This window comes from Mustela nigripes, chromosome 12 (assembly GCF_022355385.1).
Source record: "Mustela nigripes isolate SB6536 chromosome 12, MUSNIG.SB6536, whole genome shotgun sequence".
Taxonomy (NCBI): Eukaryota; Metazoa; Chordata; class Mammalia; order Carnivora; family Mustelidae; genus Mustela; species Mustela nigripes.
Window position 1 is genome coordinate 40,579,651 of NC_081568.1, and position 15,147 is coordinate 40,594,797.

General features: G+C 45.3%; 1 protein-coding gene and 1 non-coding gene across 3 annotated transcripts in view; one reads left to right on the forward strand and one right to left on the reverse strand.

The window, feature by feature from the left end:
- The window catches only part of SH3TC2 (SH3 domain and tetratricopeptide repeats 2), a 52,807-nt gene extending 40,739 nt beyond the window's left edge, over positions 1-12,068 (reverse strand). For both annotated transcript variants that reach the window (XM_059416519.1, XM_059416518.1), the window contains exons 1-2: positions 11,656-12,068; positions 1,621-1,719 (exon numbers count right to left, since the gene is read on the reverse strand). In XM_059416519.1, the coding sequence (XP_059272502.1) occupies positions 1,621-1,719; positions 11,656-12,010 (454 nt within the window). In that variant the 5' untranslated portion in view covers positions 12,011-12,068. The remainder of the gene's footprint in view (positions 1-1,620; positions 1,720-11,655) is intronic.
- Positions 12,069-14,383: 2,315 nt separating this feature from the next.
- LOC132028995 (U6 spliceosomal RNA) lies at positions 14,384-14,486 on the forward strand. Its single transcript, XR_009407639.1, has one exon. It is a non-coding gene; the product is annotated as a U6 spliceosomal RNA (small nuclear RNA).
- Positions 14,487-15,147: the final 661 nt, after the last annotated feature.

The window sequence follows — 15,147 nt, forward strand, 5'->3', positions numbered from 1 at the left end:
TCAGCATGACCAGACAGGGAAATAAATCAAGCTCACTCCAGCGTTAGTATGAAATACACTTTGCCATTTTTTTAAGTCCTTCTGAATACCGGTGGTTTAATCATGCTAATGTATCTGATTGATTTTGTCCGTGACTCTTCCGCATGAAGGAGAGGTTGGAGGCTGGGGTAGAATGTCCCCGTCTCACTCAGTGACTTTCCGGGAAACAGCATCACAGTGGAAAATGCTAAAAGACAGACAAGTTCAGCCTCTCATTTGTTCATTGGGCTTCATGCACTGATAAGGCAAAATGCTGACTGTACTGCTTTCTGGAAACAAAAGGTGGCACGTCACCTTTTGTCAAGGACAGCCCAAGCTAACAGGCAAAGAAGCAGATTGATACAAGAACAAGAAAGGGCAAGGTTTTTCTCATGGCCAGCCCAGCAGTTTGACTGAATTTGCAACTGGGGAAGGAAGGAACCTGGTAGGACATGGACACACCATCTATTTACCTGGTTTCTGTCCTTTGAACGGTTCTTAATGTAAATCTTTTTCACAAATCAATTGTTTGTCTGCCCAAGAGAAGTACGTGTTTGGAGGGGTAATGAAACATGGTGGCTATGAACAAGGACGGGGGCTTGAACCCGTGTCTCATCACAGACCTGCCCTGTTTGTGGCAATGGGAAGGTTGCCTTTCTCTCTAAGACTCTGGCACCTTAGACATGGGGTATTTGGGGGCACCTCTTAGACGTGTGCACGTGAGAATGAGAGGCGGTCATTTAGCACCTACTTGGCACACGACTTGCCCCCCAAAATGGCCCCTGTTACTGTAGGACAGATGCTGGGTTTTCCACAGGTTGATCCCCAGAGCTTCTGGCACAAAGTTCAACCCGGGTATAGAGCCTTCTGCTGCCAACTTCCCGCCAGTTCTGCTGAGGTCTCTAACCCGGAACCTTGTGAAAGACATGTCTTGAGAATAAGATTTCCTTCACGTTAATTTCAAAATCTTGTACTGCTTCTGAAAGATTCATACAGGGGCTCTTCTGCTGGTCGCCTCTCACCCCGTATATTCAACCCTTTATTCACTTACGCATTTATTCAACAAGCGATTATCGAGAACCTGCTATGTATAAGGTACTGTATATAGACTACAAACATGACCTGCAAATATTTACTCAACCCTTTGTGTATTTATTTACCAAACATGTTCTGAAAAACCAGCCATGTATAAATAACTCCTTAGGATACCATGTAAAATAAATATAGAAGTATCCCCCAAAATTAACACTGTCCTCTGGCACCTTAAAATTTAATTGCTGATTTTCTTTTTTTGTAGAGCAAATCTGTCTGGAGCTCCTAATATGGCCCAGATTGTGAAGGTCTTTGAGTGTTCACCCGAAAAGCTTTCATCTTGCAGACAATGGAGAGCATTGGAAAGTTTGAAAGCAAGTGGATACCATGGTCAAGGTTGTGCCTACAAAGATGCATTTGGTGATGGTGCCTAGAAAGGATAAAAGGAAGGGAGCCTGCAAATGAGAGATAAGGAGGGTACTGTGGTATTCTACATGGAAAATACTAAAAAAAAAAAAAAATTAAAAAATTTTTTTTAAAAATGGGACTTCTCTTCAGGAGCTTAGATACCTGGATTCATATTCTGTGGCAGGCAACATCTTTCCTTGTCTTCAGATGAGGCTATAAACTCACTTGATACGGTTGGATCTTTGGAAGGAGTTTCTTTACCTGGAGGAAAGCAAATGAAAAAGCATTCGTGTGAGTGTAAGCAAGTTATAAGCATGGACTGCAAATCATTGTCAAGTGACCATCTTTTCTCCAGGGCAGGTGGCCTGGAAGAATTCTCCTTGCTAACACCCTTTCCTAATAATTACTCAGTACTCAACAGTCATGCCCCTCATCTCAATTCTTCAGTAGCCTGAGTATCCCTGTTTTATTTAAGGTAAATAAATAAAACAGATCCCTACCCACAGGTCAGACTGAGTATCACGGCTGAGGACTGAGGACACTGAAATGCTCAATATATGCTGGAGCTACAAGGTCATTAAAGATTTGACTGCAACAAGGTTTAAGGTAATGGGTGGATAATGGAAGTGCTGGAGCAGAGCCAGGGAAGGTGGCATCATGCAGGAGATGGCGGGACATGCTTGTAATGGACTTGAAATGTATTGATGGCCCCCAGAGTGTTTGCCCACTGGAGTCCTGTATGGGGCCTCTCCTCAGATCTCCAAAATGTTCCTGTCTTTGCTGCTGTCGAATTGGAGCAGAAAGGGGAAGGAAGAAGAGGCTTAGGAAGGAGGCACTTTTGACAGCAGAGAGTTGAAAAGAGAAGTGAGTATAGCTGTAAAGCATGAGGCAGTGGATATAAACGAATAAAGGGAAATTTCATAAGCACCACTATGAAATGTGGGCCTCCCTCGTGGTATCCCCAAGATACAAGAGAACTCAAGTCTGTAACACATTACTTTTATTTACTCTTTTCCTTTGACCATGAGACTGTTCAAGGACTATACCAGGGTTGGGGGAGTGGTCAGAATACTATAAGCACTGCCTGGACCTCGAAAGAGGGATTAGGAATCTTGGCTCTACCACTGTTTGCAAGCCCCTCACTTCTCTCAGTTTCTTTGATCGTAAAATTGTGCTGGATCGGAGTCCAGCAGACCTACCCATGTTGCACTGTGGACCTGTTCTTCTACTGATGCAGCCCAAGACGGATAAGGGACCAGCCATCCCACTCCATCCACTCACTGCTGATGAATGCTGACACCAGATCCTCACACGGCTGCCAGGAGTCTGGGCCTCTGCTCCCTGCTCCAGGCCTATGCAGCGAGATTTTTGACACCAAGTGTCACCCGTTTTGACACCCAAGTGGAGGACCTTCCATTTCTTCACAGTCAGAGCGGTTAGCACTTTTGGGGTGATGTATAGGGAGAATGAAATGGACTTGGGCTTGAACAGGCAGAAGGAAGGACCTGTCAGCTCACAGCTTCTCGTCTTATTAGGGGTTCAGTGTTGAAAGCAGCTTAGCGGGAAAGCTGAGAGTAATGAGCTATCATTGAACTAGATCATTTTGTACTTCTGCCCCCCAGGAACCAAAGGTAACTGTAGCAAAAAGGCACTGGCTTGGGAATCATGAGATAAGAGGTTGAGCACAAATCAGATTCTTCCATACGTTAGTTAATGACCTTGGGCAAGACATTTCATCTATCCGTTTTCTGAGGGGTTTTTCCCACTCGCAAATGACAGATGGATCTGAGTTAGTGGTTCTCAACTCTGACTGCCTGTTTGAATCACTCAGATTGCTTTTTAAAAATAGCAGCGCCTGAGCCACATCTCCAGGAAGGCTGATTGACGTGGTCCATAGTGCAGCCCAGCCATAGAAATTCTTCTAAGTTCCCCAAACGATTCTAATTTGAGCCAGTGTTTGGAATGATACATCTAGACTGGTGCTTCTCGAACTTTCATGTGTGTGTGAAAGGCCTGAGAGTATTGGTAAAATTTAGATTCTGCCTCAATAGGTTGAAAGCCTAAGGTTCTGCATGTCTAATGTGCTCCTGGAGTCGGGGGGGTGATGGGGTTGTCTACTGCTGGTCCCAGGATCGCACTTGGAGTGGCTGCCTGCTTCTCTACTCTATGACAATTTGAAAAGTTAGATAGACAAGGGGCCAGAGGCCATCACAAACAACATTTTTCTTTTCTTTTCTTTTCTTTTCTTTTCTTTTCTTTTGTTCTTTTTTGTTATTCTTTCTTTCTTTTCCCCACCCAGTGAATTTTCAAAGCTTGAATTTGAATTGCTCAACATCAATCAGAAATTGGGATATTTTACATAACCCAGATGCTTGGCTTGGCTTTGAAAGCAGGAAGATCTGTAGTTTGGGACCCTCGGTCTCATGTGGCCCCAGTCGGCTGGAGCCAAGCATTTGCTGTCCCTCTGCAGTCATTCATTCTTCTCTGACCACCACAATCTGCACACCGTCAAATTTACCCATTCCCATCTGGCCCCCTTGAGCTTTGAGAAAGAGTCCCTATCGCAAGACTGCATGGAAAGAAACAATGGCTTAAGGATGGTGAATGCCCACCCTGTATGCCCACCTTGAAGAAGGACGTTCATGGCACCCTGCTTTGAGGGAGAGGGCAGGGCAGAAAGCTCTGAAAAGATGTGTGAGGTTTAGAGCAGAAAATGGAAGGTTTCACAAGCCATAATTTATAGACTGCATCAGAATTACCTAGGTGCTGGTTTTTAAAGAGTTGTCTGTCCAAGCCAACTGGTAGAAGAATAGAGAAGAGGGATGCCTGGATGGCTCCGTCAGTGAAGCATCTGCTTTGGGCTAAAGTGATCATGATCTCAAGGTCCTGGGATGGAGCCCCACATCGGGTTCCCTGCTCAGCAGGGAGCCTGCTTCTTCCTCTCCCTCTGCCCTTCCTCCTGCTCATGCGCACGCTCTCTAGCTAACAAATAAATAAATACAATCTTAAAAAGAAAAAAGAAAAAGAAAGAAGAATATCTGCATGACTTGAAGTAACCAGCTCTTTCCTAAACTGGATGGGAAAGCTTTACCCACCCCCTCCACACACACACATACAAATAATAAATAAATAATACATACAAATACACATAATAAAAAAAAATACATACAAATACAAGCAAAACATACAAATAATAAATAAAATGAAGAACTTCTGTTAATAAAAAGATGCAAATAATAGGGTGAAAGGTAAGTGAGGGGAGTCGAAGAAAGTATAATAGAATGTATAGAATGTAAAGAACTCAAATCCAGAATATATGAAGAATTCTAAGCAGCTTTCAGAAACAGATGGGCAACCCACTAGAAAAATGGACTAAAGGTGGGGCGCCTGGGTGGTTCAGTGGGTTAAGCCTCTGCCTTCGGCTCAGGTCATGATCTCATTGTCCTGGGATCAAGACCTGCATCGAGCCCCACATGAAGCCACACATCAGGCTCTCTGCTCAGCGGGGAGCCTGCTTCCGCCACCTCCACCTGCCTCTCTGCCTACTTGTGATCTCTCTCTCTGTCAAATAAATAAATAAGACCTTTGAAAAAAATGGACTAAAGGCACAAATAAACTTACCAAAGGCAATATCCAAATGGCCAATAAATTTATGAAAATTTTCTCAAACTCATGAGGGACATGAAAATTAAAACTATGATGGAACACCTCCACACAGACCGGCTAAAATAAAAAAGACAGATAAAACTCCCATCCCATATACAGCAAGTGTGAGAGTAAGGCTTGAAGATTTTTTGCTTGGGAGAAACTGACTTATCAGTTCAAGTTGGATATATGCAAGCGGTAAGATCCAGAAATTCCATTCCCAGGCATATACTCAAAAGAATACGTATATGTGTTCACCAAAACACATCTACTAAAATATTCACAGCAGCAATATGGATAATACGCAGAACCTGGCAACAGCCCAAATGTCCCTCTACACGAGAATGGGTAAGTAAGTGCCAGTCTATACCATTAAGTACAATAAATGAACGGCAACCCCAGGAAGCAGCAGAGATGGATATATTCACCTTGTGAAAATTCACTGAGCGGTACACATGTGATTTTTGAGGATAGTTCTGTATAAACGGTAAATTTTAATAGAAGAAACTTTTAGAAATATTCCTTGAGCTCTTCTCTACCTACTTCACCTCCGAATTTCTAGGGGTAGATCTGGAGATGCGCATTTTCAATGAGCATTTTGAGGATTTCTCTTGTCCTTTAAAGTGTGAGAATCTCTAGAGTAGAGAGAGCCTGTGTGCCAGCTGCCTGGGGACCCATGAGCCAGAGGGCGGCCATTTGAGAGACAAGAAGGAATCTGGAAAATTTGGGTGAGCCACATAATAGGAAGAACAGCTAATGGCTGCACAGGGATTCACAGTTTATGGAGCTTTTTGGCACATGGACTGTATTTCAACATGAAAGAATATGAAGACTTAGCTGGGTCTTAAAAAGGGACTAGAGACAAATCAAGGCAAAAAGCTATCATATAGAATACAGTATGTTTAAAAAGATGTATGATTTTTTTAATGACTGAAAGGAAAGAGACCAAAAGGTCCATAGAGGCTAGTGCTGGGTCATTTTTCATTATCTGTCTACTTTTGTCTACTTTCCAAATATTCTGTAATAAACGCACATTTGTTTTCTAACACTGGAGGCAGGTGGAGAAGTGACTAAGAGCTAAGATGGCCATGACACAGTCCCAGACTCAACCTTGAGCTTCCTCATTAGCCAGATGAGCCCCGTAAACCCAGTCCATGGAGTTCAAGCGGGGCTGACTCCATTCTCATCTCCAAAAGTGGGCACCGGACTCAAGCATAAGCCGATCACATTATGTTATCCCATGGCCACATAACCAAAGTGGAGCCGATGAGAACTAGTCCTCAGACCCACATCAGGATCACTCTGCAGGAAGAGATTTCTTTCCATTGCACCTGGAGCTGTGGCTATGCCAGCTCTGTGGGGCCTACTCCCCAGGGAAGGTGCGCCTGAGGTTGAGGCCAAACCCAGTTAAACTTTAGGAGTTTAGGAAAGCTAACTTTCTAATAATATAATTTGGCTATCTTGATCTGACCATACCTAAAGCCAACAACCCCTGGACTTTTCATTTATGAATCAACAAATTACTTTTGGTATAGGCTAGTTTCATTTTTGTTCTTATTATTATTATGGGTGAGAAAAAGGTACAAATTGTTTTAAAAATTGACATTTAGTTAAAAACTGCCAAACTCCTTTCCAAAACAGACATACTGTTTTGCATTCCCATCAGCAATGTAAGAGAGTTCTGGTTTCTGGTTACTCCGTATCCCCCACCAACCTCTGAAAGTATCAGGCCTTTTAATTTCAGCCATTCTGTGGGTGTGTAGCTTTATCTCACTGTTTCAGTTGACATTTCCTTAATAACTAATGATATTGAGCCTTTCTTTCATGTGCTTATTTACCATACATACATTTTTCTGAATGAAAGTGTCTTTACAAACATTTTGCTCCATTGCATTAGGTTATTTACCTTCTCATTATTGAGTTATAAGGGTGGGTTTTTTAGATCTTATTTATTTGCCAGAGAGAGGGAGAGAGAGAGAGCAGAAGGCCGAGCAGGCAGAGGGAGAAGGAGACTCCCCACTGAGCGAGGAGCCCTATGTGGGACTCAATCCAAGGACCCTGGGATCATGAGCCGAGCCGAAGGCAGCTGCTTAACTGACTAAAACACCCAGGTATCCCAGGGTGGTTTTTGTTTGTTTGTTTGTTTGTTTGTTTGTTTTTAGTGTTCTGGATACAAGTATCAGATGTGTGGTTTTCATGTATTATACCTGAGTCTGTAGCTTCCTTTTCATTTTCTTGGTAGATTTATATGGGGAAGGGAGCAAAATTACTGGCACAGAGATCAGCAAGATAAGGGGGAATGAACTTTGCATACACAGAGACAGCAGAAGCCAGTCTGTACATACCAGAGAGGTCAGGGATCATAGGGCTAAAATTGGTAAATAAGGCAAAGTCAGGATAGGGACGGCATTTCAAAGCAAGCAGAGGAATTTAGAACAGATACAGCCAGCAATAGGGAGGCATGAAGCATTCTTGAGCATGGGAATACCATAATAACAGTGGAAATTCTACCTGGGGTGGCACGAGAAGCACAGGGGAGAAGGAAAGACGAGAGGGAGGAAGGCCAGCTAAAATCTGTACGGCAATCCAGGAGTGTATGTGTGAGACTGTGTGCTGCGATTTTGGCAAATGAGAGGGGAGGGGATATCGTGAACGACGTGGTATTTTAAAGATAGAAAAGAGAAAGCATCTTGACATATCGAGGGTGAGGGATAAAAATAAGGAAGAGGCAATACTTAGAGAAAATGAAGAGATAAAAGGGATTTAAGAGATCATTTCATTCTACTCCTCATTTTACTGCAAAGAAACAAAGGAGTAGTGATTCTACCAAGGTCACACAGCAAGTTTGTGTCAGAGGCCCTCCAGATCCCCGGGGGTCAGACCGTGCTGCCATCACAACGTTAACCGGACCTCCGATCTCTGAAGTCCGAAGTCGCTAATCTGGAAACATCTCACTCTCTCAGCAACTTGCTGGATGTGAGCCCCCACCTTCCACCCCAACTTTAAGAAGAAAACTTGAAGAAGGGTTTCCCTGCATGCATTTTTTTTTTTCCTTCTTCGTCCTGATGGTCATACCATCGGCAGGTTTTAATATGTAAACCTACACTGTCCTTGTTAGGACAGATGCTAATCACAGCCATGGCTCCATCTCCCTACATGGATGTCTCTCCGATCACCATGTGGGGGGGGGGGGAAGCAAGATGCGTAACTGTATCATTTTGTTTCACTATCAAAATCTTCAGAAAAAAATTATTTGCAGTGATTCTGGGCACATGGACATGTACTAGAAGAACAAAATCACTGAATTCATAAAAGTGATTAACACTAGGAAGGGAGGGAGGGAACTGAGACTGGGGAGAACTACCAGAAGACCCTCCTTGCCCCTGCAAAGATTTTTTTTTTAAATTTATTTATTTATTTGACAGAGAGAGAGAGAGCACAAGTAGACAGAGAGGAAGGCAGAGAGAAAGGGAAGAAGCAGGCTCCTCACTGAGCAGAGAGCCCAATACGGAGCTCGATCCCAGGACCCTGAGACCATGATCTGAGCAGAAGGCAGAGGCTTAACCCACTGAGCCACCCAGGCACCCCTGATTTTTTTTTTTAAGTAAGAGAATGAAATAAAAATATTCTGAAGTGGATATGGTGTAATGTAGAAAGGTGTTAGAGTTAGATGGTGGGTTTATTGTTCTGAAATTCTCTATTATCAGTAAGTTCAAAATGCCTCACAAGCTTTCTAAAGTTCAAATATGAGGCATCATTCACTATTACCAGCATTTTCCCTCAATTCCCTATTATTATACTCATGATTCACATTTACCAAAAGTGTTGAAAGTTAAAAACACCAGCGATCAATATAGGCAAATGTTCTCTCTCACATCCCCTGTTTAGGAGTGTAGGTCTGCCAAATTTCTTTAAGAAAGTGTTGACGATTATGGGGCAGTGCTAGAAGCTTTTAGGTCAATGAACTTTGACATGACTTACTTTGCAATCCTCTATGAGCAACTATACTTTATTAAACAGCAGCCAGACTCTCCAAGGTTCCAGAAAGACAGACATGACGGCAATTGACCAGAACCAGCACCTCTCACCATGTGCACTGGGGAGATTTATGTGAGCCAATGAGAAGCATTACCGGGAACAGATGCCACAGGCAGAGCCCACGTGTGGGAATGCAGGTCACCTGTGTCTGGCTTGAGTGGCCAGAGCCAACATTCATCATCGTGTGACACCGCAGCAAACCAGCTAGGCATCTGTCCAGGGCTCAGTGTTACCAAGGACCTCCTCCTTTCCTTCCCCCCTTCCTCTGAGGACTGCTGGTTCTCAGGACTGCTGGTTCAGGACTGCTGTTGACTCCCCCTTAAATGTAATGTAATGTAATGGCAGAAGCAGCCGGAAACAGGAGCACAGTGGAGCCAGAATAGGGAGAAGGGTTGTAGGAATAGTCTTTACTAGGGAACAATAAAACAGCCCACAAGTACTGAGGGGTAATCAGAAGCCAAACTGTTCACCAAATCCATGAGATGAATTATCTGATGTAATCCTCACCCAAAACTCCATGTGACAGATAGTACCATTCAATCCAGTTTACAGACAGGAAAACTGAGGTTTGAAGAATGTAAGAGATTTGCCCAAAGTCACAGAACTATGGAGTCACTCCAGGATATCTCATACTTTGTTCCATTTCTCTAGGATAAATAGGGGAGCGCAACAGGGGGTGTTTATATCAACGGTCCTCAGACCTACAACACCCCTATCATCCTCCCTAGGGAAAGGCCCCGACAAGTGCAGAAAACAGTTTGGGGACATGGCATGAGAAGCCTCGATAAAGGAAATGGCAAGTTGACTCAGAGAAATAGTGGATTCGAGATGCCAACCATCTATTGATGCCACAAACCAGGTGAAACCATGAAGTCACTGGATGATAATGTCATAAGAACTCTGAGGATGCTTTCTTTGGTGTTGGTTGGTTGGCTGGTTGGTTTTGAGCCACAGAATTCTTGTACATGAAATCTTGGGCTGAGGACAGGATGTCAGACAGAAGCAGATCTGCACCTGGGGCTCAGAGAGCAGGAGCAGAGCTCCCGAGGGCACCTCTGCAGGCCACGCCTACAATCCCTCCTCTTATAGATGAGCAAACAAAGGCTTAAGAGAGAGCTTGATGTGCTAGGGTCATAGAAGTATAAATACGCTTGACATTTCTTGTGCTTAATTCACTGTGTGTCAGGTCATTTTAAGTGTTTCACACATAGACTTAATCCCTACCACAACTCTATGAAGAATGCATAATGATATCTCAAATCCACAGATAGGGGAACTAAAACAGAGAGGGTAAGTAAATTGCTCAAGTCAAGTCTAAGAACCACGATCAAGCCAGACACTGTGGCCTTAAAGACCCGGTGATTCACCATGATGATGCCTGCCCAAATGTGGGTAGACTGAGACAGATCTAGAACTCAAGTCCCTGGCTGGCAGACCAGGGATCCCTCATGTTCCCCCACACTCCATTAGGCATCTGCTCCTGTGAGGTACAATGGCAACAGGATTTAGCGAAAGGATCTTAAAAGTTTCTAAATCTTAGAAATCTGGAGAAGCAAAACGTTTTCATAGGTAGAGGTTGTGCCTTTTGTGCCAAGGGCATCATTTGCAAATCCGTTTGCCTTGGCTAGGGGTTCTCCTGGGTTCCCTGACCAAGGAACCACATGGTACTCTAGGAAGACATGGAATCCTAACAAGGGTTAGCAATGATTCCTTGGCGTGATGCTCTCCTATCTTCCAAGAAGTCCTCCCTGACTGCCACCTTCCCGCAAAGCTGCCACACATCCTGATAAATTCCCTACTCAAGATGGCAGGACCCCACCTTGGTCCTGCTCCTAAAAGAAGCAAGGAGCTTCCATTAGGGTGACTAACCACCTCAGTTGGTGGGGACTCTTCTGGTTTTAGCAGTAACTACACCCTGAGAAAGTCTTTGGGTCCAGGCAAACTGGAATGGCGGATCACCTGATGTCAAGTCCCAGATGACTTGACAATTTCTTAAGGCGACAGGTCTCCATGGCTTCAAGTTGACGTACCAAAAAAAAAAAAAAAATTACACTATAATAGGTAGGAGGTAGGAAATTGCCCGTTTCTCTCTAGTGACAGCAACCCTGATGAAAATAGGTTTGAGTGACAGAGGCCAAATTTATGACCACCTATGGGCCCCAGAGGCCCTCCCTGCCCGAGGTTCCTTCCTGACCTAGGGAATCCTGGGAAGAAAAGACGGAAGGGTTAGTCACACCCTGCGAGCGGCAGCCAAGAGCAGCACCAGCTCCTCACAGAGTGAGCTCAAAGTCTCTCTTCAGGAAAAGTAGAAGTTTCCCAGGGTCTACTCCGTTTTTACAAAGCCAGAATGACAAATACTGAATGAGGGAAGGAGGAGAGGGAGTCAGAAAGCAGAGGCATCTTTAGAAAAGTCACTTTCCTTACCCAGCAGATCCCTGAGTCTTCACTGGACCAACCACCACAAGCGAAGCCACAGGCCAAACCCAACCCACCCCTCCCCCTCAGGAAACTCACCTGGGCTCCAGGACAGACTCGGCTCCCCGGGAATGCAGAAGCAGCCACCCATGTGTGTATCATTCTCCCCAGGCCAAAGCCCCTGGGAACACCAGCCAGAAGAGCACTGGGAGGGGACAGCCTCCTGACAGTGTCCCTCCTCCCGCCTCCTTCCTGGCACACTAGGGACCAAAATCCAGCTCAATGCACAATGGAGCCTTTGAGATCCGGCTGCTGCAGGAGGCCCAAGGAGGAGGGGAGGGGCAGCCCAGCCCTCAGGACCCAGAGTCCTTACACTCTCGGGCCTCTGACTGAGGAGCAGCGCTCCTCCCTGACTCTCTGCAGATCGCTTCAGGCCTATCAGGCTCTGGCACATTCCTCACATTCTAGGACTGAGATACACAGTTAGGTTGCTGCGGGGGAGGCCAGGGTCAGGGAGGAGGGCAGAGACCATCCCAGACATCCAGGCTGCTGTTCTCATTCTCCCCGGACTGACTGGGCCCACACTGACTCGCCTGCCAATGAGAAAGCCAACCCCACCCAGCGTCTCTCTGGGCACACCTCCCTGGGCTCTCTGGGTGAAGGTGGGGCTGTGAACCCCAGCAGCACTGGGAGCAACTCCTCACTGGTAAGTGTGTGGGGCCCCACCCTTCCTCTCAAAGCTTTGGTCAGAAGGGATCTGGGAAATGGCCCCGATGGAGCCCAGCACCTTTCCAGATGAGAAGATGGAGGACCACGTCTGGTAAGGCTCTGAGTATGCACAAAAACCTGGCCACCCCAGACCAGCCTCTTTCCCATTGTGGCCAAGGAGCTGAGCCAGAGAATACAGCGGACACAGTACAGAAAACCTCCCGTGACATCTTTCAAAGGAGGTAGAGAAAATATGGCTGAATGTCCACAAGACTGAGAGCAGAGACATGACTGATTTAGTGACCAAGCTCACGGGTCACTAATTACTTATTTTCTTAATGCCTAGAGCAAAGATCGGTGGTGAGTGAACCAAGGAGGGAGGAGGGGCAGCCAAAAGATGCAGGATCTTAAGGGCTGGCGTGCAGGCTCCGTGCAGGCTGGACTGGAGGTCAGTGTCACACACATTTTAAGGAGGGGGGTGGCCTGGCCATGTTTATATTCTGGGAGGAGCACTGGGGTGATGGTGTGAAGGATGGCCCAGGGGTCAGTCTCCCTGGAGCAGTCACGAGTGTCCACCGCACACAGCAGCTCAGCCTCAGGTGACAGAGTCCGTCTTCAGTTTCAGTGCTGACTCATCTTGACTCCCGGGCACTGAATGCTTGCCACGGGCCAGGCACTCACTATACACGACTGCATTTAAATCCCGCAACAGCCCCATAATGAAGGCCCTAGCAGCTCTATCCTAAGTGAGGAAACTTACAAAGAGAGGCATATAACTTGTCCAGAGCCCCACTATCTAGGATGTCACATTTGGGGCTGGAGCCCCGTTTCATTGATTCCACAGATCAGGAGCTTTACTCTTCCGACATACAAGCTTTTCTGTGACCATGATGAAAACAAGTAGATGATCTGAAGTGAACCCTCAGAGCTGACCGCAACGGAAGACCCAGGAGAGGTGGGCTGGGGCGGGGGGTTGGGGGAAGGACGGACAGGTTCTCTCCGATCACATGGGGATCATGTGGAGGATGTTTGTTCTGCGCACATCTGCCTAAAACATCTACTTCCCATAATGCCTCATGCCTTTTCCCTCACAAAGCAGTGTTTTAGGATATTTTCTCAGACTTAAGATAAAAGAGCAAGAGTTTCTTGAGAAAATAGTCACTCAAAATTTTGGGAGGTTCATGAGAATCAGACAATGAAGAGAAAGCATGGTTTAATGTGCACATGATGACCAATACTCACATCATTTCTCCTTGAGTAGCCTACACACCGTTCTTACACAGGTGCAGCAACATAGGCCAAAATTGCATGTGACCAAGACCAATGAAAAGAAGCCCATCTGTCCCTGATGACGCCCTGAGGCAGTTGGCTGAGACACACATTTGTGGCAAGTTCATTCTGGATAAAGTCATTGCTTCTCTTGAGATGCAAGAAAACTAGTGCTGTCTTACATATGGGTAACTCAGATGGATTAGCCTGCACAAAGGGCTTTCCTTGCAGAGAGAGCAGCAGGTTCCAAGACCCTGAGGCTGGACCATGGGTGGAAAGTGAAAGGAAAAGCATGTGTGGTTGGAGGCTATGCAGCAGGGCAGGGTATAGAGATGTGGTTGGAGAAAGCAACCGTAGGCCAGATTGCATAAGACCTTGAAGGCCATCTAAGGACTTCAGCTTCTCCTGTGAGTGGGATGGAAGACAATGGAGGTTACTAAGTAAAGTTTTATCATAAATAGACTTATGGCTTTAAAGGGTCACCCTTGCTGCTACTTGGAAAATAGGTTGGAGGTGCCTGGGAGGCTAGGTCAGTTGAGAGATAATGATGGCCTGCACCAGAGTGACAGCAGTGGATGTCGTAAAAGGGGCTTAGATATTAGACATATTTCTGAGTGAAGAGTGTGTAAACTGAGACTCTTCTGCAGAGAAGCAGAATCAGTCGGGTTTAAATATATCTGTGGTACAAGAAGGTCACTGCCCCAACTAAGAAGCCCCTGCTAGGCTTCAGGCACTGAAGACTATGGTGCCATGTTGCTCTGATAAGTAGCCAGACATTCTGGTTTGTCACGGAAACCTAACATCAAGATTTGCATGTGAAGCTCCCAAACTTTTTAATAGTCATAGACTAGTCTCTCTTCAGCAGCACATACACTAAAATTGGAACAATACAGAGACCAACATGGCTTCTATGCAAGGAAGACATGCACATTCATGAAGCATCCGCCATTTTGAGCATTGTATAGAACTGTGGAATCAGTATGTTTTTCACTGGAAACTAATATTTTACTGTATGTTAATTATACTTCAGTAAGAACAATAAGAATTAAAAAATGAATCCTTACAGACTAATTCAGAAAATCTCCCACAGCACTGTGTAGGTCAATATTTCAGAGCAGACAAACATGCCTATAGTCCAGATCCAGCCCAAGAGCAGCCAGCTGGACTCTTTGGATATAAAATTGAATTTTCTTCCCTGGGAAGTTCACAATCTAGTTGTGATAATAAAATATGCACTGTAGAACTATAACTCAAGGGGAAAGCTGGAAGACAATGTCATGGGTGGAATTCTGTCCCCTCCAAAAATGATATGTGGAGGACTTAACCCCCAGAATGTGACTTTATTTGAAAATAGGATTGTTGAGGATATAATTATTTAAGTTGGGGTCATACTGGAGTGGGGAGGGCCCCTAATCCAAAATAACTGGTGTCCTTATAAAAAGAAATCTCTCTAAGGACACAGACACAGAAGCAGAAGCCCTAGAAACAATGAGGGGAGTAGAGTTACACATCCACAAGCCAAGGAGTGCTGGGATTGCCAGCAAACCACCGGAAGTCAGGAAGAAGCAAGGGAGGCTTCTCCCTGATGCTTTCAAAGGGAGCAGAGTCATGCAG